The sequence below is a fragment of the Furipterus horrens genome, unplaced genomic scaffold, assembly GCF_987537825.1.
Source record: "Furipterus horrens unplaced genomic scaffold, mFurHor1.1.pri manual_scaffold_7, whole genome shotgun sequence".
In the NCBI taxonomy this organism is placed as follows: Eukaryota; Metazoa; Chordata; class Mammalia; order Chiroptera; family Furipteridae; genus Furipterus; species Furipterus horrens.
In genome coordinates this window covers 93055189-93079045 of record NW_028327177.1, presented here as the reverse complement: position 1 = coordinate 93079045, position 23857 = coordinate 93055189, and the positions used below count along the sequence as shown (strand labels likewise).

Here is a 23857-nt window from a genome sequence, read left to right as displayed (position 1 = left end):
GCTTCAGCTTCACTGGAGAGGACACTCCAGCGTCATCGCAAGATGTCGATTCAACACGGGAGGAGACAGATACCGTGTCACTCCCGAGTCAGACTGCACAACCATTCTCGGCGGTGCAGATAGACTCTTAAGAAGCTACACCATCGTCTCTCGAGACGGACGGCTGCCGACGACGAATAGGATACTGGAAAACGAACTTGAAGGTCATTGCATCTGTAACTCAGGACCTAAACAAAATTTAACAACAACCGGATGGAAATAGGGGTATGGATTCCAGAAATCTTTTAAGTATCAGGACTACAGACTAATGGAGAATACTCTGGCCACTTTTAAATCATAAATTATATGCCTAGGTGTGTATATCACATAGAAATGCTTAGCTGAATAAGGACAGAGGTACCAGGATATTGTTGCAGCATTATATCTGACAAGCCAGCATTTTAAGCATTGAATTTGTCCATGATTAACAGTGTAGAGAGGTAAAATGTGGTGTATGCACACCGTGAAATATCATGCACCAGTCATAAGCAACAGACTAAATGTGTATAAAGGATGACAAGAATGCATCATAAAACATAGTGCTTAGTTTAAAGAATAAGATGGAAAATGCAGTATCTAAGAAAATTACATTTACATAACAAACATGCAAGCATATAGAACAACATACCATTCTACAATAAGCTAAACAAACAAAATAAATCCATAAGTACAAGAAAATCAACCTGTCTTATATCAGGGAAAATTTTTTTCTTGTTACATTTATTAGTGTTGCAACAAATTTATAAATTCCCAGTAGTAAATTTAACATTGTGATGTTTAGCTTTCTTATTCAAAAACAATAATAAAGGTTTTCATTTGTCCATATCTTAAAAAAGAAAGAAATTTGATTGGCTATAGATGTATAGGTTTACTTCTGGACTTTTGTTCCATTTATGTCAATCTTTATGGTAGTACCATACTGTTTTGATTACTTTAGTTTGTAGTAAGTTTTGATTCAGGAAGTGTGCATCCTCCATTGTATATATGTACCATATTTTTTTTATTCAGTCTTCTATTGATGGACACTTAAGCTGCTTCCACTTCTTGGCTATTGTAAATAATCTTGCAATGAACACTGGGATGCATATATCCTTTCAGCTTAGTGTTTTGGATTTCTCAATTCCTTCCCAGTTTGGATGACTTTTATTTCTTTTTTTGTGCCTGGCTAGAACTTCCAGTACAGTATTACACAGAAGTGGTGAATGCAGGCTTCCTTACTAAGATCATATTCCTGATCTTAGTAAGTTTTCAGGCTTCACCATTGAATGTTTATGTTACCTGAGTGTTTGTTTGTTTGTTTGTTTGTTTGTTTTTTTGGTTGGTTGTTTTTGTTATCATGAAAGTGTATTAGACTTTGTCAGGCCTTTTTTTGCATCAAATGAGATAGTTTATGATATTTTTTTCCCTTTATTCTATTAATGTGGTACATTGATTGACTTAACTATGTTGACCCACTTGGGATAAATCCTACTTTTTTAGCCAATTGCTTATTTTTTAGCTTGGGTAAGTTCCAAGTTAGGCTAAACAGAGATAAGAGCCTTGCATCAATTTATCAGGTAGATGCCAGACAGGTTAGATCAGATAGACACAATAATTTGAGATTTAGGTCTGCTTTGCTCCCTCTGGAACCAGGTACCAGGGTCCCACACTAGGAATGCAGGCTCATATATCACGACTTCTCTTGTACTGGGGAAGTGGATTGGGACTAAGGTAAGTAATGCCACAAAGATTTCCTACCATTTTTTAAAAAAGATTTCATTTATTCATTTTTAGAGAGGGGGGTGGAGGGAGAACAAGAAGAGAAACATCAGTGTGCAAGAAATACATCAATCAGTTGCCTCTTGCACGGCCCCAACTGGGGACCTGACCTGCAACCCAGGCATGTGCCCTGACTGGGAATTGAACCTATGACCTTTTAGTTTGCAGGCTGGCACTCAATCCACTGAGCCACACCAGCCAGGGCTCCTACCATTTTTAAGTTGTTTTTTTCTTGATTCAATATATTCACTGGCTTCTGTAAAACTGTTTTCCAGAATTCTCACACAGTTGGTTCTGACAGTTTCTGCTTGTTTTTCAAAGTTTCTGAAGGGGGCTGGGAGCTTAAAGCGGCCTACTCCATGATTTTGCTCATGTCACTTTCTTAATTTCTTTTGATTTTTAAAAATTTCCTCCTTTTTACCTTTTATTTCTCTTAATGCATTATTTGTTATATTTAGGCACTCATCCTTCATTTTATATTCATTTCTGACATGATTTTGGAGTTCTTTCAACCTTTTCTAGAGTTTATAATGGTGATTTATATTTTTCTTTCATGTCTTCTTTTTAATAAGTATATTTTATTGATTATGTTATTACAGTAGTCCCAATATTTTTTTCGTTTTGCTCCCCTTCACCCAGTACCCCTCTTACCTCCAGCAATCCTACCCCTCTATGTTCATGTCCATGGGCCGTGCAAACAAGTTCTTTGGCTTCATCCTATCCTTTATGATTCTTAACTTCCTCCTGTCTATTTTGTATCAACCAACTATGCTTCTTAATCCCCGCACCACTTCCTCATTTCTTCCCCTTCTCCCTCCCAGCTGATAACCCTCCAAAATGATCCCCATACCTGTGATTCCATTCCTATTCTGGTTTGCTTAGTTGGATTTTGTTTTTATTTTTTATATTCAATTGTTGATAGTTGTGAGTTTGTTGTCATTTTAATGTTCATAGTTTTGATCTTCTTTTTCTTAAATAAGTCCCTTTAACATTTCATATAATAATGGCTTGATGATGATGAACTCCTTTAGCTTTACCTTGTCTGGGAAGCACTTTTTCTGCCCTTCCATTCTAAATGATAGCTTTGCTGGGTGAGTAATCTTGGTTGTAGGTCCTTGCTTTTCATCACATTGAATACTTCTTGTCAATCCCTTCTTGCCTGCAAAGTTTCTTTTGGGAAATCAACTGGTAGTCTTATAGGCACCCCTTTGTAGGTAACTCTCTGCTTTTCTCTTGCTGCTTTTAAGATTCTCTCTTTATCTTGAACCTTTGGCATTTTAATTATGATGTGTCTTGGTATGGTCCTCTTTGGGTCTAGCTTCTTCAGGACTCTCTGTGCTTCCTGGACTTGTATGTCTATTTCCTTCACCAAATTTGGGAAGTTTTCCTTCATTCTTTTTTCATGTAAGCTTTCAATTTCTTGCTCTTCCTCTTCTCCTTCTGGCACCCCTGTGATTCGGATGTTGGCACTTTTAAAGTTGTCTCAGAGGTTCCTAAGCCTCTCATTTTTTCAGTTCTTGTTTTCTCATTTTGTACTGGTTGACTGTTTTTTTCTTCCTTATATTCCAAATCACTGACTTGAACCCCGGTTTTCTTCTCTTCACCATTAGTTTTGCGTGGATTTTCCTTCGTTTCATTTAGCTTAGCCTTCACTTCTTCTCTTATGTGTTTGCTGTACTTAAGCATATCTGTCAAGCCTGTGAGCATCTTTATCACCAGTGTTTTGAACTCTGTATCTGTTAGGTTGGCTAGCTCCTCATTTGTTAGGTTGGCTATGTCCTCATCACTTAATTCTCCCACTGGAACCTTGATCCATTCTCTCTTTTGGGCCATACTTCTCTGTCTCCTCATCTTGACAGGCTCCTGTGTTCGTTTGCCTCCGAGTCTTAGGTAGGGCTGTCTCACCTTTTACATTGTAAGGGGCATAGCCTTAGGTACTCATCAATACAGGGCGACCCGTTTCTCCACGTTGTGGTGCTGTGGGGTGGGGGGAGGGGCCTGAAGGGGAACAATGCCGCTTGCTCAGCACTCACTCCTTTTCTAGGCACTTCTCCCACTTCCTTATGGGCCTGGTGCCTCTCTAGCTGTTGCCCCCTGGCTGTTTGTTCCTGGAGTGGGTGGGTCTGCAGATATTCTAGGACCATGGGGGCCCTTTAAAAAAACGGACTCTGCTGAGAGACTGACAGTTTGTACCTCTGTCCCAACCCCCACTGGTTTGCACAGTCAGAAGCAATGAAGCTTTATTTTCCCCTGCACTGGAACCATGAGCTGTGGGGTCCGGTCTGGAGCTGGGAACACTCCCCAGGTGTCCCTCCCTACTTTTAAACTCTGTGACTGCTTTCTGCTGGCCTTCTGCTGCTGCTGCTGCTGCCACCACACTGCGTCCTGTCCCGCCCCAGCTCCGCCCCTCGTACCTGTCTGGATCAGTATTTCTTCTTTATATCTTTGTTTGTTGGACTTCCATGCAGCTTTATTTTCTGGAACTTCTGGTTATCTCTAGTTTGAGGTAGTTGTATTCCTTCCTAGTTGTGGAGGGAGACGCAGTGTGCCTGTCTAGGCCTCAATCTTGGCCAGAAGTCCTGTATTTTTCTTTCATGTAACTTTGATGTGTGTCCAAGGTCTATATGTCTTTATTTGTAGGGATGTTATTCTGCTCTTCAGTCTCCTTTTCCTCAAATAACTATGGGATGGGACCTTGACAATTTCTTTGCTTATTTATATGTAAAATTTGTTTTTCTGAACTTTTAGAAGGGGTCATAATTCAGCATCATTTTTCTAATGTCCCAGAGCTACCTCTTCTGTTTTTTTGTAAAATGTTAAAACTGTATGGTGACTTCCTTTCCCCTTCTACTTTTATCTGGACCTTTTCTTTCCTTATCTTTATAGTCCCTGTTTTGCTCAAGCTTGTTCCACACCTAGCAGCTTTCCCTCAGTGTGGAGCCCTATTCTGGCAAGCAGCTTTGGTTGGGAGGTTGATTGTAAGAATTTATATGAGTCACAATGCTCCAGCCTTTAACAGAATTTACCTGGCACTCACTTGTTATTCGGTTAGGCTTAACCTTTCCATTTTCAACTTCTCAAATTGGCCATCAGTCTATCCAGTAAATACCTAGTAACTATTTTGAGGTTCTCGTCAAGTCCCTGAAATACACTCTCGCTTCCCTATTCATCCTCCTGCACAGATGCTGATTTCATGCAGGTTCTGTGGCTGCTGGTGGTTTTCCCCACTCATATTTTGAGGTTCATATGGATACTTTGTCACCTACTTTTGTTGTAAATGTTGTCTATGGGATTTGGGTTTTGCTACCTTAGTCATTGTTAATTTCATTTTAGGTGATGATTAAAAATATATGATACAGCCTCTACCATCTATAATCCTAATCCATTTTGCATTCACATTTTTAAAATTCCTCTGTACGGACTAAGAGTTTCTGACTTTCAGCCTATGGTATGCCTACCGTGTCTGTGCTTTTTTACGAAGCTTTAGTTCCAGTGTTATTAATTTATTGGTGTTTGGATATTGTAAAACTTATCAATGTAGAAAAGGCTAGTAAAAAGCAGTTTATCATTCTAATGGAAATGAAAGTATTTACTCTTTGTAACAAAGTTGAAAGTGATTCAAAATGTATTCGTTTATGAAATGAACAGCAGAAACTTTGTCTTCATTCTGAACTTCGGTTCAGAAAGCCAAAGAACAAATTATGCAATCTGTGAAGTGCTTTGCCTGTGTCCTTGAAGGTGATTGTGATTTGCAAGAGACGCGGAAAAGGGACATGGGGCAAGTACCTTTCATTTCAAGAATTACTGTCAGTGTCTGATGTGTGCTAGCTTAACATTCATTCAGGGGAAAACAAAGAGTATTCAAGATAAAGTCTGGACACAGTGGAAGTTGAACTTTGGCCACAAGCTACCTATGATTTTGTAAAATTTGAGCTTCTTACATCCTCAGCATCAAAGTAAATGGCTGGTTGCTAATATAAGCTCTAGAGCTACTTTTGGGCATTCCTTGGGCTGTTAGGAACTATAGATACAACTTCAATAGGATATTTTATGAGTAGTCAAAAAAGTGATTTTGGTCGGGGGGCAGGGAGGAAAAGCCTGATAGAAAAAGCTTTATCAGCATAAAAGAGAAAGGTATTTCTGTGTGAAATTGACAAAGGACCAACTAACATACGTACTTACAGGAAATACGTCCATTACTGTAAGTAGTCCTTTCTCAGTCCCTTGCAAACAAGTTGATTTCTTTATCTGTACTTTGAGGAACCTAACCTGATTTCAAATAGAATAGCTTCTGTTCAGTGTACACTGAAGAATGGCAGATTGTTTCATATGTGGTACAGAAACATTTTTTATATCAATCTTTCAAAGCAGCCTAGGGCAGAAGGTTAAATCATATCAACAAAAATATTTCTTCAGGGAAGTAAACAAATGATGTCTAGCTCCACACAAATGCAAAGACTTGGGGGCATGAGTGGAGATTAGTGTGGCTGAGAGGGCAAGGGAGAATGGTGGAAGTGAATGAGTTTGGAGAAGGAACCAAAAGCCAGATTATGTAGGGCTTTATAGGCTATAATAGTAAGAACTTTGGGCTTTATTCTAAGGTGTGTGGAGAGCAAAGGAAGAATGAGCAACAAATGTAAATGACACATGAAGCTAAATGGATGCCAAAGGTACCATGGTGTGCTTTAAATAGTAACGTAGATGTGGCAGAATAAAAGAACCTTGATTAATATTGCTTCAATTTTTTTTAATTTGAAATTTTGTGGTGTTACTGTTATATAAGAGTTATGAACATGAGGTGTCGACACACACACACGCACACACACACCTTTTTGTTTTCCAAATTTTGATAAATAGTACTGAACATCACTTCATATATTTTTATTTCTGTTCTATTTACTGTTTAAAATAAAGTGTTAGTTGCAGCCCACTAAATTAACTTATTAACACTAATGGATCAAAACTTGAAGTTTGAAAACCACTGTAAATTTAGTATAGTCCCTTTATTTGGTTTGCCAAGGCACACATTATTGAAAATGAACAAACCAGAATCCAGATATCACCACATTTCCCAAGAATATATTTATTAAGAAACAAAAAATGAAGTTCCTTATACAGTGTAACAGTCAGTTCCAGTGTAGAAAAAATTTTGAGTTTAAGTGTTCTTACTTGAGTGTATTGCCTGTGCTATCCTCCCTAGTATGAAATGTTAAGGTCTGTAAATTTCAACTGTACTTGTAAAATATTAACACAGTTTTCTTTATTATGGTCTATAATTAAATATACAAACTTCTAGCCAAAGTAACGGCCTCTTTTGAATTATAAACAGAGAATAAGTCATGTGTAGATGTATAGACAGCCTGATGACCTTTATATTGTCACCTAAGAATTAATGAAAAGAAATGTCATTTTCATATTTTCTGAAAATTGCTATTCCTTTGTTGTGTTTCATATTGGAAAAGAGCTTGTGGAAGGAGTGAAAGATAAATGAAACATAAAGGTCAGTGTTAAGTAATAAAAAATGGCCCTTTTCATGCTGCTGTTTGACTCCTTGCCCCTATGTTCCATAGCTCTGTGACCTTTGCAAAAATACTTGCCTGTGCCGCACTTTTCTCATTTATAAAAGGTAGCAATATCTATATTACAGCCGAAATGTTAAGGTTAAGTGAGGGCCTGGTGGTGTAACATGTATTTTATTTTTTTTATTTTTTATTTTTTTACTGTGTGGTTGCCTCTCACTCGTGCCCCCAACTGGGGACCTGACGTGCAACCTAGTAATGTGCCCTGACTGAGAATCGAACCAGTGACACTTGGCTCGCAGGCCGATGCTCAATCCACTGAGCTAGCAGCCAGGGCTGTAACATGTATTTTAATAAATATTAGGGTTTTCTTTCCTTTCTTCTTTAGGAAGGAATTCAGTGAAAATATGTTGCTAGAATAAGCAGGGCTAGAGAGTCTAGAAAAATTCAAAAAGTAAGGTACATCTTTTTTTATTGGTTGTTTTTTTTCTAGTAAGTCTATTGTATGTGATCCCAGTTGTTCCTAATTTCTTTTAGGATAGGTAGGTGATAAATATGTAGGCTTCCTGTGCTTCATCCTATCCCTTCCCTTTTTAAAGAATGAAGATTACCTAAGTGGTGAAAGGCAAGTTCGGGAGCCCAGGAAGTAGTACCTTCATCGTTGGTTTCAGTATTTTACTACCTAGTGTCTTCGGTTTGCTTTATCACAAAGAATTTACTGAAGATGTATTGGTTCTGATATCAATATGTTAGCTAACTGATAGCTATTAATTATAAGTGTTACCTAAAACCATTTTTCCTGCCTCTGAAATAAATAGCACTTCCTTTGATTTAATCCAGACATCCTAGGGAAATTGCAAAGTCAGAGTGAGATGGAAAGAGAAATTTGTCTACCTGGCTTAGAAAAAGTAAGAGCTTTGTTAAGATATAATTTATATACCATAAAATTCACCCTTTCAAAGTGTACAATTTAGAGTTTTAAAATATACTCACAGTTATGCAGTCATCACGACCATCTATTTAATTTTTTTAATTTTTAAAAAGGATTTATTTATTGTATTTATTTCTAGAGAAAGAGGAAGGGAGGGAGAAAGACAGGGAGAGAAACATCAGTCAGCTGCCTCTTGTATGCTCCCTGACTAGGGACTGAACCTGCAACCCAGGCATGTGCCCCAACCAGGAATCGAACCAGCAACCTTTTGCTTTGCAGGACAATGCCCAACCAACTGACCCACATAGGTTGGGGCTCCACTATCTAATTTTAGAACATTTAATCACTCTAAAAAGAAACCTTATACCCATTAGCAGTCATTCTCACCACACCACCACCACACCCTAGCACTCAGCCCCTTGTGATTACTAATGTACATTTTGTCTCTATGGATTTGCTTATTCTGGATATTTCATGTAGATGGAATTACATATATATGGTCTTTTGTGGCTGGCTTCTTTTACTTAATATAATGTTTTAAATGTTCATCCATATTGTAGCATGAATTAATGCTTCATTTCTTTTTATTGCCAAATAATATGACATCGTATGGATATACTATGTTGTTTACCCATTCATCAGTTGATGGACATTTGGGTTGTTTCTACTTTTTGACTATTATGGATAATGCTGCTATGAACATTGTGTAGGAGTTTTTGTGAGGACATAATTATTTCAGTTCTCATGAGCATATATTGATACCTCAGAGTGGAATTCCTGGGTCATATGCTAACTTCATGTTTACATTTTGAGGACCTTCTATACTGTTTTCCAAGATGATTGTACTATTTTATCTAGCTGGACTTTAAATCACCAATTTTAGTATTCTGGTGTTATATATATTAAAGAAGAAACTTAGCTAAAACAAATGGTTTGAATTGATAGTGGGGACAAAAAAACCACCTACAGTAGTTTGCGAAGTTGGAAGTACTTTTTAATGTAGGTTTGGAATTACTACTATTAATCTCTGGCTTCTTTTTTTATTTTATTTTTTATTTTTGCAGTTTTATCTCCAAGACACTAAAAGTAGTAATGGTACTTTTATAAATAGCCAGAGATTGAGTCGAGGCTCTGAAGAAAGTCCACCATGTGAAATTCTTTCTGGTGACATTATCCAGTTTGGGGTAGATGTGACGGAGAACACACGGAAAGGTACGGGTATGGATCGAATTTTTCTATTATTTATCTTTTTAAGTTTGTTTATTTTTTATTTTGTCATTAAATGTTAAAATATCTTGTACTTGTAGAAGCAATTTAGATACAGCATTATATGCAGTGGAAGTTAAAAGTTTCTCATATCCCCTATTCCTTTTATAAAATTTTAAAATCTGAAATGTTAATAAGTAATTTATATTCTTCATCACAATATGAAAACATAGGGCACAACTGTGTCAGTTAGGAAACAATTGGCTGCAGTGACTCCATACCCAACCAATGGGTGCTTAAACCATAAGGATATTTATTGTTAACAAGAAGTCTGGAGACAGGTAGGTCCAGACTTTGTTCAGTTACTCAATGCTTTTATCAAGTGTCTAGGGTCTTACTACCCTCCCATGCTATTATCTTTAATTTGTTCATTTCTTATGCTTTTGCTTTTTTGCCTCATGGTCAATGGGTGATAGCTGCAGCCCCAGGCATTATTTTCCTTACACCAGTGTTCTAGGCAAAAAGGATGAGGTGGAGACAAAATGCTTTCTTGTGTGGTTTTCTTTTTATGTTGAAAGACAGTCTTTCATAGAATCTTCCCAACAGATTTCTCCTTTTGTCTCACTGACCACATGAATAGTCACATATATAGCTACCTATAGCTACAGATAAGCCTGGGAAGTTACTTACCTTTACCAGTTGTGCATGCATTGTTGCCCCAAACAAAATCAGAGTCTGAAAACAGCTAATAGTAACTGTGATATCACAGGTATAAAATTTCATGCTCGCAGTGTTTGAAACTAGAAGTTCTGTAGCTGAACAAATGTAGATTGTCTATATTTTTTAGAATTCTGAGGCTTTCTGGCTGTAGCTAATACCTCTCTACTTATGACCATGAAAATATATGGCTGAATCATAAAACTAAATGAATAGGAAACAAAAGAAAGCAGTTCCACTGTCTTAGTTTAATATGGACAGTGTGAGGGAGTTGGAAGGAGCCACATTCTGTAACCCTCACCCCCTTGGAGATCTGGTGATACTCTAAGTCATCAGTCTGTGACATTTTAAATACACAGTTTACATGGGGATTGGGTGGTGATGTTGGTGTGTGCACATGTGAGTATATTATTACATATTTTCATTGGTGTTGCAACTGCAGTATTATTTTCACTGGGTTTTGTTGGCCTTGTCAGGGTGTTGGGTTTTAATATTTGAATTTATGTGGGGCCAAAATTTTGGGAATTCCCATTTACGATTGTAAAAAAGAAAAAATGTTTGTATTTTGATGCCAAATATTTAGTACTCTTTTAATAAAAGAAGGCAACTTATGTATGGCCATACTGAGGACAGCTGCTGTGGGCATCTAAAATCTGTTGTTGCCACATCACACCTTCTCTATTACCAAGTCACTCAGCAAACATTTAACTGAGCCCCACGTATGAATAACACAGAGAAGACAGAGAATTTGATTACACTTTCTCTTCAAGGAATGTCTATCTCCTTTGCTTGCATTTCTCAAAGAGAATTAATAGGTATTAATTGATTTTTAAAAATAAGGTAATCAAATACATTTAGGATATCTTACTTAACCCAAGATAAGGGGACCTTCCCAGAGCTTTTAATATGCTAACATATATGCGGGTCTCCAAGGGGTAACTGTTACAGAATGCAGCTTTTTTCCAGCTCCTTCCCACTCTTCCTCCCTATCTAGCTGTAAGTGACACTCTTTAGAAAATGCTGTAGAAAGCTAAGAGGACAATCCTGAGACAGGATTACTATGTGTTAGTTAATACAATATAATTTCATAAACATAGATTCTTGCAGGCTTCTTTGCAAATTTAACTATCTTTTATACCAACTTTAAAGAAATTAAGTAAAGAAAAATTTCTTCATCATTTAAAGTGTTGTTTCTTTTGGTATTTGTTGGCTTCAAAAAGTTGACTGATGTTATGCATGGGCTCTTGGGATACTGTGTGTCACAAGGGGAGAGTACTATTGATTCTAGCATATGCCAGGAAAAAAAAGGAAGGTAAACTTTATCCTATGCTAAAAAGTACTATGGTAAGCTTTATATCACTTGGAAAATTGTGCTGAAATTATACAACACTACTCGATAACCCCTACATCAAAGAAAAAATTAAAAGGGGAATTTCAAACTATGTAGAAAAGAAAAAAGCCTTTTATACTAAAATATATTAAATCCTTAATTCAGATTAAAACTTGTAATCTTAAATCCCTTGAGTAGTAAAGGAGAAAGGCAAACAATGAAGGAACTTAGCACTTAGAAATTAGAAAGAAGAACAAGAAAAAAGAAACTGGGAAGAAGAAATAAAAAGCAGAAATTAATGAAATAAAAAGCTGAAGTGATAAACAAGCCCAAACTCTTGTTCTTTAAAAAAGAACACAATAAAATAGGTAATTCATAAGCCTTGATTCTTTTATTAGTTAAAAAATACTAGCAAATATATGTAAGAAAAGGAATGAGAAAGACATAAACACAAATACAGGATATACCAAAAGAATTCTGAGAGACTATTACATACTTACGTGTGGCAAAGAAAAAGGAACTAGAGTAAATTAATATTTTCCTAGCAAAATTATCCCCAAATGTGGAAAACTTGAATAAATCAGTTTCCTTAAAAGAGATTAGAAAGTTACTAAAGAATGACCAGACGGAAGCATTCATAGCTCAGTTTGATCTTGTCCTTAAAAAATGGATAACTCAAATATAATCTAAATAATTGAAACATAGATAAAAGTGGGAAGATCTCAAAATACTTTAAAGAAGCCAGCAGGCCTGACCTGTGTTTGCCTGTTGGTTGGGCGCCGTCGCACAGGGCGAAAGGTTGCCCATTTGATTCCTAGTTGGGGCACATGGCTGGGTTGCGGGCCAGGTCCCTGGTTAGGGTTGTGCAAGAGGCAATCAGTTGATGTTTCGCTCGCACATCGATGTTTCTGTCCCTCTCTTTCTCCTTCCCTTCCCCTGTCTCTAAAAATAAATAAATAAATAAAATCTTTAAAAAAAAAGAAGAAACCAGAAGCATATCATTATTGCCAAAATCTGATAAAGAAATAGTACAAAAAAACCCTATAACTAATTTCACTTGTAACAATAGATAAAAAGTTCTGATTACTATATTAGTAAATTAAATTTAGAAATGAAGCTAGAATAAACAAAGGATTTATTCTAGAAATGCAAAGGTGATTCAGTTTGGGGGAGATCTATCACTATTATCCACAAACTAAAGCTGAAAAACTTTATGTAACTCTATAACCAGTAGATGTTGAAAAGGCATTTGATCAAGTTCAGTAGTTATTCATTATAAAAGTTCTAAGTAAATAGAATAAAAAGAAAAACTAATTCAAAATATATAATTAAAATAGAGTAACTTTAGCAAAAATACAGCTATTGAAATGTATGAACTAAATTTGCATACATTAAGGATAAATTTTAAATATCTTAAGCAAATTGCTGAAGGATGTTTGTGGCATAATACTATTAACATAAAACATGAATTCATGCAAAACAACACTGTATAGTGCTTTTTTTTTTTTTTTACAATTTTATTTATTTTTATTGTTAGAGAGAGGGGAAGGGAGGGCGAAAGAGAGGGAGAAAAACATCAATGTGTGGTTTGCCTCTCACATGCCCCCAAATGGGGACCTGGCCTGCAGCCCAGGCATGTGCCCTGACTGGGAATCGAACTGGCGACCCTTTGGTTTGCAGGCTGGCACTCAATCCACTGAGCCACACCAGCCAGGGCTGTATAGTGCTTTTGACTGTATTTATAATAAAAATATAAAATTAGACACTTGAAATGATAAAAAAGTCATTTGTGAGTATCTATGAAAGGATATTTTTTACTCCAGTTTCCATAATACAAAAAACAACGGAAGCATAATGTTTAAATTGCCCATTATGCAGCTTTAAAAAGAAGAAACCGGGATTATGTGAATTTCAGGGATTTTCATAAGATATATTGTTGAGTAAGGAAAAAATTACTTTTAATAATTTTATTATTTTTTAAAAAGTCTCACCAACCTTTATATATCTACATGTATGTGTATATGTTTATATATGATTATATGAATATGGGGGGAAAACATGGATGAGTGCATACCTGGTCACTAATGTTGAGTCATCCTGGAGTGTTTATGGGTGGGTGGGGGAGTATAAAGGAGAAGAGAGAGTCAAATTAAAAAGGACAGGGCTAATAAAACTGCTATGAAAACCCTCCAGTATATATAAAATGTACATAATGTAATGTGTAAAAGGAAACTTTAAAAAGAATATATAAAGTACGAAAATGTGTGTGTGTGTATGTGTGTGTATGTAAAGTCTGGATTTTGTTAAAAGGTGATACAATCCTGATGCCCTTGAACATGTCAGTTCATATTAGTGTCTCTTCTATTGCAAGCTTTTTAAAACAAATTTACTTTGGTGTTTGGCTTTCCATATAATGTGGCTCCAGGGAGAAAATTCACTGGTTAGTACTGTACTAATAACCTGCCTTATAAATAAAAAATAATCATTGTTAACAAATAAGATAACATTCTAATGTATTTTTTTCTAAGGCAGATGGGAAGAGAAAAAGCCAACCTATCAGATTCTCCTGGAATGGGAATGGGAGCCTCAGCAAATCAATTTCTGGCCACTACTTTGTTTTCAAACCCACAAACTGCTCAGACAGGACATGAGTTTTCTGGGTCACACAACATTCCAGTAATCCTCTGTTGTAAAGTTTGGGACCAGTTAGTTCTATAAATTTCACGTATAATTCCAATCAGCCCATCAGCTCAGGTCCACTTCATCAAAATCTGTTCTTGGGTTAAGCCCCTGTGTGAAAAAGAGCCTATTATGAGCGAGATCAATATCTTCCTTTTGCTTTATGCTCCAACTGCACTGAATTACTTTTATTCCCCCTAAGAGATCTTGCCTTTTCTGGCTTTCAAGCCATTGCACAAACATGCTTTTTCTTTCACCTAAAAATGTTTCTAGGCTGGACAAGGTGCCCTTCCATGTCCCTATTACACACTGCACTCCTCCCCTTCATGTGTTTGCTTCCCTCACTGAATTGTAAGCTGTGCAAGAGCAGGCAATGTATCTATCTTCTTTATAGAAACTCCACACTCAATCTGGCACCAATACTGGTTGAATAAATTTTAAAATGTCCCATGAATTTTCATCTATCATTTTACAAAAGTTCCTTCTGGCCTCTTAACTAAGATTTTTACTTTTCTCCTAATATGGGAGAATTGGGAATTGGCAACCTTTTTGTTACCCCTGTCCTTTTTATTCTGCTGTGATTCAGTTACCTCCCCTTACCCTGCCTAATCTTTAATTTCCTCATTTTATGAAATGAGACTCATAATACTACTAACTACCTCAGGGTTTTTTAATAGTATTCAGTTTTCACAATGTGGCACAGTGTTCATGAATAATGAAAGGCCGTGTTTTATGATCACTAAAACCCTTGTATCATTTCTTTTTTTTTCTTTTTCTTTTTTTTTTGCCATAAAGTTTACCCTTTGTTCTCTGTAGCCTTCAGACCTAGGCTCCTTTATCTGTCTGTCCTTTGAAACCCATCATTGTCCATTTCAAAGATAGTCTTACCAACTAGACTACTTGTAGACTTCTGCTATGCTGTCCTTGCTTGTCTAGCTCTTGGTAGCTTTCACCACAAGCTTTACATACTTCCACTTTCCAGCTGCTAGGGAAAGTCATAAAGATGATTCAGCACAGACTGCAACCAAATTTGCCAGGTTGACACTGAATCTTTCTGATGGCATACATCTATGAATATTACCGTGTGATTTTTATCCTTCATTTTGTTTATGTGATATATTATGTTTATTGACTTGTGAATATTGTACTTTGCACCCCTGGGATAAATCCCACTTGATCGTGGTGTATAATCTTTTTAATGCATTTGCTGGATCTGGTTTGCTAATATTTTGTTGAGGATTTTAACATCTATGTTCATCAGGGATATTGGCCTATGTTTTTTTTTTTTGTTTTTTTTTTTGTAGCACCCTGATCTGGTTTTGGAATTAGGATAATGCTGGCCTCATAAAAAGTCTTCCCTCTTCTTGAATTTTTTGGAGTAGTTTGAGGAAGGATAGGTGTTTAGTTCTTCTTTGAGTGATTGGTAAAATTTGCCTGAGAAGTCATCCAGCCCAGGACTTTTGTTTGCTGGGAGTTTTTTGATTACTGCTTCAATTTCATTAGTTGTAACTGGTCTCTTCTGGTTTTCTGATTTTTCTTGATTCAATTTTGGAAAATTGTATGTTTCTAGGAATTTATCCATTTCACCCTGGTTGTCCAATGTGTTGGAATAGAGTTATTCATAGTATTTTCTTATAATCCTTTGTATTTCTCTGATGTCAGGTGTTACTTTTCTTTCATTTTTTATTTTATTTATTTAGGTCCTCGTTTTTTGATGAGTCTGGTTAAAGTTTTGTTAGTCTTGTTCAGTTTTTCAAAGAACGAGCTCTTGCTTTCATCTATTCTATTGATTTTTTAGTCTCCATGTCATTTATTTCTGCTTCGATCTTTATTATTTCCTTCCTTCTACTTACTCTGAGCTTTGTTAGTTTTTCTTTTTCTAGTTTTTTTAGTTGTAGTGTTGGATTGTTTATTTGAGATTTTTCTTGCTTATTAAGGTAGGCTGGTAAAACTGTGAACTTCCATCTTAGGACTGCTTTCACTGTGTCCCATAGATTTCAGGTTGTTATCTGTTCATTTCCATTTGTATCCAGGTAACTTTTGATTTCTTCCTTGATCTTACTGTTAAAATTCATTCATTATTTAATAACATACTCTTAGCCTCCATGTGTTTGAATGTTTTTCAGTTTTTTCATTGTAGTTGATTTTTAGTTTCATGCCATTGTGGTCAGGAAATATGTTTGATATGATGTCAATCTTCTTGAATTAATTAAGACTTAATTTTGTGTCCTGAAAGGTAGTCTGTCTTTATGAATGTTCCATGTGCACTTGGAAAGAATGTATATTCTGCTGCTTTGGGGTGAAATGTTCTGTAAATATCAACTAAATCCATCAGATATAGTGTGTTTAAGGTTGCTGTTGCCTTGTTGATTTTTTTAAACAATTATTATTATTTTTTAACCCTCACCCAAGGATATATTTACTGATTTGAGAGAGAGAGGGAGCGGGAGATGGAGAGAGAGGACTAAAAACATTGATGTGAAAGAGAAACATTGATAGGTTCCCTCCTATACACTCCCTGACCAGGATTGAACCTGCAACCTAAGTATGTGCCCTGGCAAGGAATCGAACCTGCAACCTCCTGGTGTATGAGATGACACTCCAATCAACTGAGGCACCTGGCCACAGTTGACTTGTTGATTTGTGGTCTGGATAATCTATCCATTGATGCCGTTTGGGTGTTAAATTCTCCTATTATGACTCAATTGCTGTTGATCTCTCATTTAATGTCCACCAAGATTTTTAAATACATGTTCAGATGCTCTTATGTTAGATGTATATATGTTTACAAGGTTTATATCCTCTTATTGGATTGATCCTTTGAGTATTATGTAATGATCTTCTTTGTCTCTCCTTGTGACTTTTGTTTGGAAGTTTATTTTGTCTGATATAAGTATTGCTATCCCAGCATTGTTTTTTGTTTCCATTTTCATGGAATAATTTTTAAAAGATTTTATTTATTCATTTCTAAAGAGGGGGAAAGGGTGAGAAAAAGAGAGGAAGAGAAATATCAATGTGTGAGAGAAACATTGATTGGTTGCCTCTTGCATACTCCCAACCAGGGACCTGGCCTGCAGCCCAGGCATGTGCCCTGACTGGGAATCAAACTGACAACCTTTGTGTTTGCAGGTTCAGCCCAGTGGGCCAAACCAGCCAGTGCTACATGGAATATTTTTAATCATCCCTTCAACTTTCACTCTCTGTGTATATTTTGTTCTAAGGTAGATTTCTTGTAGATAGGATGTGGGTCATGTTGTTTTTTTATCCATTCAGCCACCCTATGTCTTTTGATTAGAGCATTTAATTCATTTATATATTGATAGGTACTTATTTATTGCCATTTTATTCTTTATACCTATGTTCCTCTCTCTCTCAATTTCTTTCCTTTCTTCTTAAAGCAGGCCCTTTAACATTTCTTGCTATACTGGTTTGGTGGTAATGAACTTCTTATCTGGGAAGCTCTTTATTTTGCCTTCAATTTTAAGTGATAGCCTTGCTGGATAGAGTAGTCTTGGTTGTAGGTCCTTGCTTTTCATCACCTTGAATATTTCATGTCAATTCCTTCTGGTTTAAAGTATTTCTGTTGAGAAATCAGCTGACAGCCTTATGAGACCTCCTTTGTAGGGGTAACGAATTGCTTTTCTTTTGCTGCTTTTACGATTCTTTGTCTTTAACCTTTGACATTTTAATTATGATGTGTCTTGGTGTAGGTCTCTTTGAGTTCATCTTGATTGGGACTCTGTGCTTCCTAACTTGTGTGACATTTCCTTTACCAAGTTAGGGAAGTTTTCAGCTATTATTTCTTCAAACAGGTTCTCTGTTTCCTGATCACACTCTTTTTCTTTTGGTACCATTATGATGTGGATGTTATTATGCTTGATGTTGTCCCAGAGGTCCCTTAGATATTCCTCACTTTTTAAAATTCTTTCTCTCTCTGCCTTCCCCTCCCTCTCTCTCTCTTTGATGCTCTGCTTGTGTGCTTACTTTCATTTTGTCCTCTAAATCTGTTTTGATCCTCTGCTTCATCTAAGCTGCTATTGATTCCTTCTAGTGTATTTTTTTATTTCAGGTATTTTATTCTTCACTTCTGACTGGTTCTTTTTTATGGTTTCTGTGTCCTTTTTAATGCTTAACTATCTCTTTAAGTTCTCATTGGTATCATCCATTATTTCCCTAAGGTCTTTGAGCATCCTTATAACCATTGTTTTAAACTCTGCATCTGGTATTTTGGTTGTTTCCATTTCATTTAATTCTTTTTGCGGGGATTTCTCTTGTTGTTTCATTTGTGGCATATTCTTTCTCTACCCATTTTGTCTGTGTATTAGGAAGATCTGCTTTGACTCCCAAACTTATTATGATGGCTTTATGATGAAGGTGTCTTGTTGGGCTCAGTAGCACAATCTTACAGATCACTGAGCTTCACGCTCTAGGAATGTTTCTTGTGGGTTATTTTCCTGTTGTAGTTAAGTCTTGAATGCTGCTGGCCCTTTTGTGGGTAGAGTTTACCCTTCAAATTGGCTGAGTAGAAGGATGAACCTCAATCACCATATATGCGTTTCTGTACAGGGGTTGCCTCCTGAGGCGGAATTGTTCCAAGTAGAATCTGGTGCCTGCCAGAATCCCCCTTTGGGTGTGGCTAGAGGGTTGAGCTCTGGTGTGGTCTGAAGCCCACCACCCTGTCCACTTGGGCAAGGTCCAGGTATAGGTTGATGTCAAACATTGTGTATAACTGGCCTTGGGCTACCAGTCTGGAGCTACCACACTATTCACTGTTTGTGGCTGTGTCTCCTGGGCCTAGAGGTGCGTGGAGGGACCAATCTGTGTACAAGGGTTAGCTTCCTCCATCTTAGAGCTATAGGCAGATCTGTAAAAGGTGCAGGGCTCCCTGAGATCTGCCTCCATCTGTCAGCTATTCCACCTCCCCATCAGCTTCTCCGCCTCCCTGAGGTTGCCTGATCTTTCTCCAGACCCTTCTGAAGAAAGACTATAGAGTGGGCCCAGGCTGGCTGTGAACCATAACCCCTTCCTCAGGTTGTGAGCTCAGTAGGGCAAGGCAACTAGGGTCAGGAGGACGGGGCTAGTGGGCCCCCTACTTGGGGGTCATGCAGCCAGGCATTAATGAGGGGTAAGTGACCCCTACTCCAGAGCCAAACCAGTCATTCTCTGCCGGAGTCTCCAACTCTAGTTTCCCCAGGATGGGTGTGCCACAGCTTCAGGTTGGGTATAGTCAGCCATCCCCTATGTAGGAGCAAGCTCAGCCAGGCAAAGCCACCAGACTCAGGAAGACAGATCAGAAGAGTCTTTCATTGCCCTGACTGGTGTAGCTCAGTTGGTTGGGTGTTGTTCCGCAAAGCTCCAGGTCAGGGCATATGACTGGGTTGCAGCCTGGTGCCTGGTTGGGGCATGTGTGAGAGGCAACTGATGGATGTTTCTCTCATGCATTGATGTTTCTCTCCCTCTCTTTCTCCCTCCCTTCCCCTTTCTCTAAGAATAAATAATGAAATCTTTTTTAAAAATAGTCTCCCATTGGAGATGATGCTACCCTAGCCCAGAGGAGGTGGCCAAGCACTTCATCCTAGTCCCCAACAACAGCCTCTGAGGGACTCACATTCTGAATGTCCCAGCTCTGAGCAGATCTTCCTGCCCCCACCCCAAACTGAGCTCAGCAGGGGCAGGGTATCCGGGATTTGGAAAGGCAGATCCAAACAGTATCCTCTTGAGGGTTGTTCCTGCAAGCCTGTAGGAGTGGGCAGGCACTTCTTTCCCTTCCTGGAATAGTGTGGGCTGAGCTTCAGGGGAGATAGGAGTGCCCCCCTTCACTGCAATTTAGCCACACAACCCAGCACCCACCCATTGGAGATGTTATATCTGAGTGACAGAAATCCTGATGTAACATACCACAGTTTGCCAGCTTAGCACTGTAACTTGCTACACCTATCTAAAAGGAAAAAAAAAATCCCAACTATTATTAATTTAAATATCTTGTTAAAGTGTTAGTCTTGCTAGATCTCTTTGTATTGTGCTCATGGGTTTATTGTAGCATGTTAAATTTCTGGAGGAGTCATAAAGCTGAAATAAATCTTCCCCTTTCCTTTCTTTTGCCAGGGAAAGGAGGGAGTTAGGTGTTTCTTGTAGGTGGAGAGGAGCCCTGCCATTCTCAAAGTGAGAGGCAGGCAGTTTCACCCCTGAGTAATGGAAGCTGTAAAATATTAACCAGACATGTTCTTTGACATGTTCGATAAGCCTTTACTAAATGCCTGCTTTGTACCAGAAGCAGCCAATCCTTGCTGCCCTCAAAGAGTTGAATCTAATTGGTGAGACAGCTATTGTGTAAATGATAAATATTCAAAATGCACTGTGCCTGGTGTTATAATGAGTAGATATAGGAAGCTCTGGGGACACCTAACTTAGCCACTGAGCTTTGGTGAAGGAACTAGAAATAGAAAGTCTGAACCTGGGGGATAAGTAGCATTTGGTCATGCAGGCCAGAGGATAAAGGACATCACTGATAAAGAAGACAGCTTGTGTAAAAGGCATGGATTGTGAAAAGTAAGGTACTTGTAGATAGCTTTGTTCTTGTATAGGGTATTTTTGGTAGCAGGGTAGAGGGTGAGGCCTGGAAGGAAGGAAGGAACTCAGTGGTTCATGGCCATAATTGCTGTGTTAGGCAGAGAGTTTAGAAGATGGTCCCATATGTGGTTCTTGGTATGTGATAGCACTTTTCATATAATAAATTAGTTAATGAAAATTAATTTTGAGTAAAGTGTACTAAATTACTTAAATTTAGTGTACATTTTCAGATGACAGTAATAATTACTTCATACTTATGCCATCTTGATGGTGCATGGGCCTGATTACTTAATAAGTTACCCTCCTATAAGAGCATTTGCTCTATTCTTTTTTTTTTTTTCCCCAGCTTTTCTTTACTGATTATATTGTTACAATAGTTCCAATTTTCTCCCCTTTACTCCCCTCCACCCAGTATCTCCCTCCCCCAGCAATCCCCCCCAAGTCCATACCCATGGTTCGTAAAAAAGAACTATCCCTCCCTCTCAGATATTAAGACCCTTTGTAATCTTGTAAAGGACAATGGGCGAAGGTCTCAAGCTCCTCTAGCTGCTTCAAGCTGGACATGGTCGTCGTCCTACCTATCCTTGGGTCCAGAAATCCCTAATAGTGGGGGTGTGGAGGGGAGGGTGGCCTTCCCACATGGGGAAGGATTGTGCAGACTCCAGGTCAGTTGGCTGTCTCCGGACAACGGCGTGCTTGGTTTAGTAGGCTGGTATCCTTGTTGTGTTCTGGGGGCAACAGATTTGGCAAAAAGGGTTAAAAGACATCATTCAATCCATAACTACTAGGTGACAAAAGGCAGGGATTAATTTTTCAATGTTCCACATTAGGAGAAAAAAAAAGGGGGGGGGCTTCTTTGGAGGAAGGTGTGCTAGGCACATCTCGCCTGTCCAAAACCCTTTTGCCCATTATATTTAGTTTGGGCTGAGGGAAATAGTTTATGTTTCCCCCCTCTCAGACCTCTGGGCCCTTTCTGTCCAAGCCATTAGGATAGAAAAGAGAAACCAGTTTTAAAGTGAAGCCCACAGACCACCCCATTCTTCACCAACCCAGCCATTTAGTTCAGCCAAACTGTTGAGTCTCCGGAGGCAGCGCTGCAGAGAGGATTAAGTGAGGCTTATGCGTACAGACAATCACTCAGGTAATGCGATCATAGGCTTATGCCCTTTGAAAACAGAAAACACATGTTAATTTATGTAACATAACCAACAAACAAGTCTCTAAATCTGTAAGACTGTCTTATTGGGAAGACATCCATTTGCAAGGCACTTGACATTCTACTTGCCTGCAACTTGAGTCTCTTTGGTGATATCACAGATATGGTTTAATTTTCAAGTGAAACCATTTTTTTAAATGAGAAGAAACTTTTAAGACGGTTAGCTGCCCTACTTTACAGTCTGCCACTGATCATTGTGATTTTCCTTGAATAATGATTTTTCTCCCTAAGATTACTCTCCTTGTCTTTAAAGGGACTACATTAAGTCCATTTTTAATTTATCCTGTTCATTTGCATAAACATAACAAGAGCAGCAGCATTTGCTCTATTCTTTAAAATCAGTTTTATTGAGATACAATTTACTTACAACATCAATTTTACTTGTATAATTCAGTGAGTTTTGGCAAACGTATAGATTTACATAACCACTATTCCTCTAATCACAATATAGTATATGTATTTCCATTACCCTGCATTAGCTTTTAATTAGAGTTTAGTAAATAAATAAATTAACTCACTGAACCCTGGAAGATGTAATATCTGAAGAACAGAGAAATAAAAAAACTCTACCTTTAAACCAGATAAAAAAACTTTTTTTTTTTTTTTTTTTTTAATTCACACACAGAGAAGCTCTTTGTACAAGTGCTACTTTGGGGGACTTTTGTCTCTTGAAATCTTCAGAAGGAAAAGGAGCAAGTAAGAAGCAATAGTAAGATGTCGTCCATATAATGACTGGTGTAATGTTATATGAAGATGTTTGAGGAAGGAAACAACCACCAAGGAAATAAAACCAAAATTTTAAATACTGAACTGGAACCTTCAGACTTAAAGTCTAACAAACAGCTGTGATACTTAATAGAAGAGAGTTGTAGAAACAGTTTCACTTGTCTGAGGACTTGGTTTTCTCACTCATAAAGTGAGGAATTGAATAGCATATCCTAAGCTGTGTTATACAGAACATTAAAGTTTTGTGAGGTGTGGATAGGAGTTATAAATTGGGTACAGGAAAATTAGCAATGAGGGCGAAATTTAAAGCTGGGGAATAGTTGGATTTAGGTTTGATGCCAGCAAATAGGGAGAAAGTGCACTTCCCCCCTCAATTATACTTCCATATATTCAATTGACCTTTTATTTACTTGTTAGAGCATTGGAGGTTAGGACACTTTTCAAAACATAATTCTACCTGTAATTATGATTCATTATGGATAGAGATAAATTTCTCCAGCAGAAAGAATATTGTCATTAAACCACCAGATTTTATTTCCCAGAAATTATTACATAGAAGAATAAAATATATGTTTACATATGCAAGACATGAAGATTTATATTTTTAAACAGTTATTTTATTTATCTTATTTGTTTGTTTTAACCAGTTACCCATGGGTGTATTGTTTCCACAATAAAACTTTTTTTACCTGATGGTATGGAAGCCCGACTCCGCTCTGAGTGAGTATAATTCAGTGCAATGAAATTTTTGCATTAATTACCTTGGTTAATGATATTCTAGATGATGGTGTACTGTTAATACTTCAGGATTATTCTAACAGTGTTAAAAAAGTTATGTAGTACTTTTGAAATAATGCACTTCAGTTCAATTATTTTTCATATTAGTTATAATTCTAGTAAGTAATGATGGAGGGTAGGTTATTTTGTTTTCAAATTTAACTTTACAGTTTATATTTTGATGGGTAATTAGTTTTCTGAAATATTTACAACATATAAATTATTGGTGAGTGATAACTATTCATTTTCATCTGCATTTTATATAGGACTTCTTAGACTATGACTGCCTCTGAGATTAATGCCAGTTTCACAATCTTATAGAACATTAAGGATGTTGATACAGTTAGTAACCCCTTTTGGTGGGAGTTTTTGGAGTGATTTTTCAATGC

General features: G+C 37.4%; 1 protein-coding gene across 33 annotated transcripts in view; it reads left to right on the top strand.

The window, feature by feature from the left end:
- Window positions 1-23857, top strand: part of SLMAP (sarcolemma associated protein) — a 163771-nt gene that overhangs the window by 67565 nt on the left and 72349 nt on the right. For 21 of the 33 annotated variants that reach the window (XM_090283975.1, XM_090283959.1, XM_090283963.1 and 18 more), the window contains exons 3-4: window positions 9312-9459; window positions 23339-23411. In XM_090283975.1, coding sequence (XP_090140101.1) covers window positions 9312-9459; window positions 23339-23411 — 221 coding nt within the window. Of the gene's footprint in view, window positions 1-9311; window positions 9466-23338; window positions 23412-23857 lie in introns of all 33 variants that reach the window. The other 12 variants (XM_090283974.1, XM_090283968.1, XM_090283958.1 and 9 more) reach the window with 1 other exon arrangement.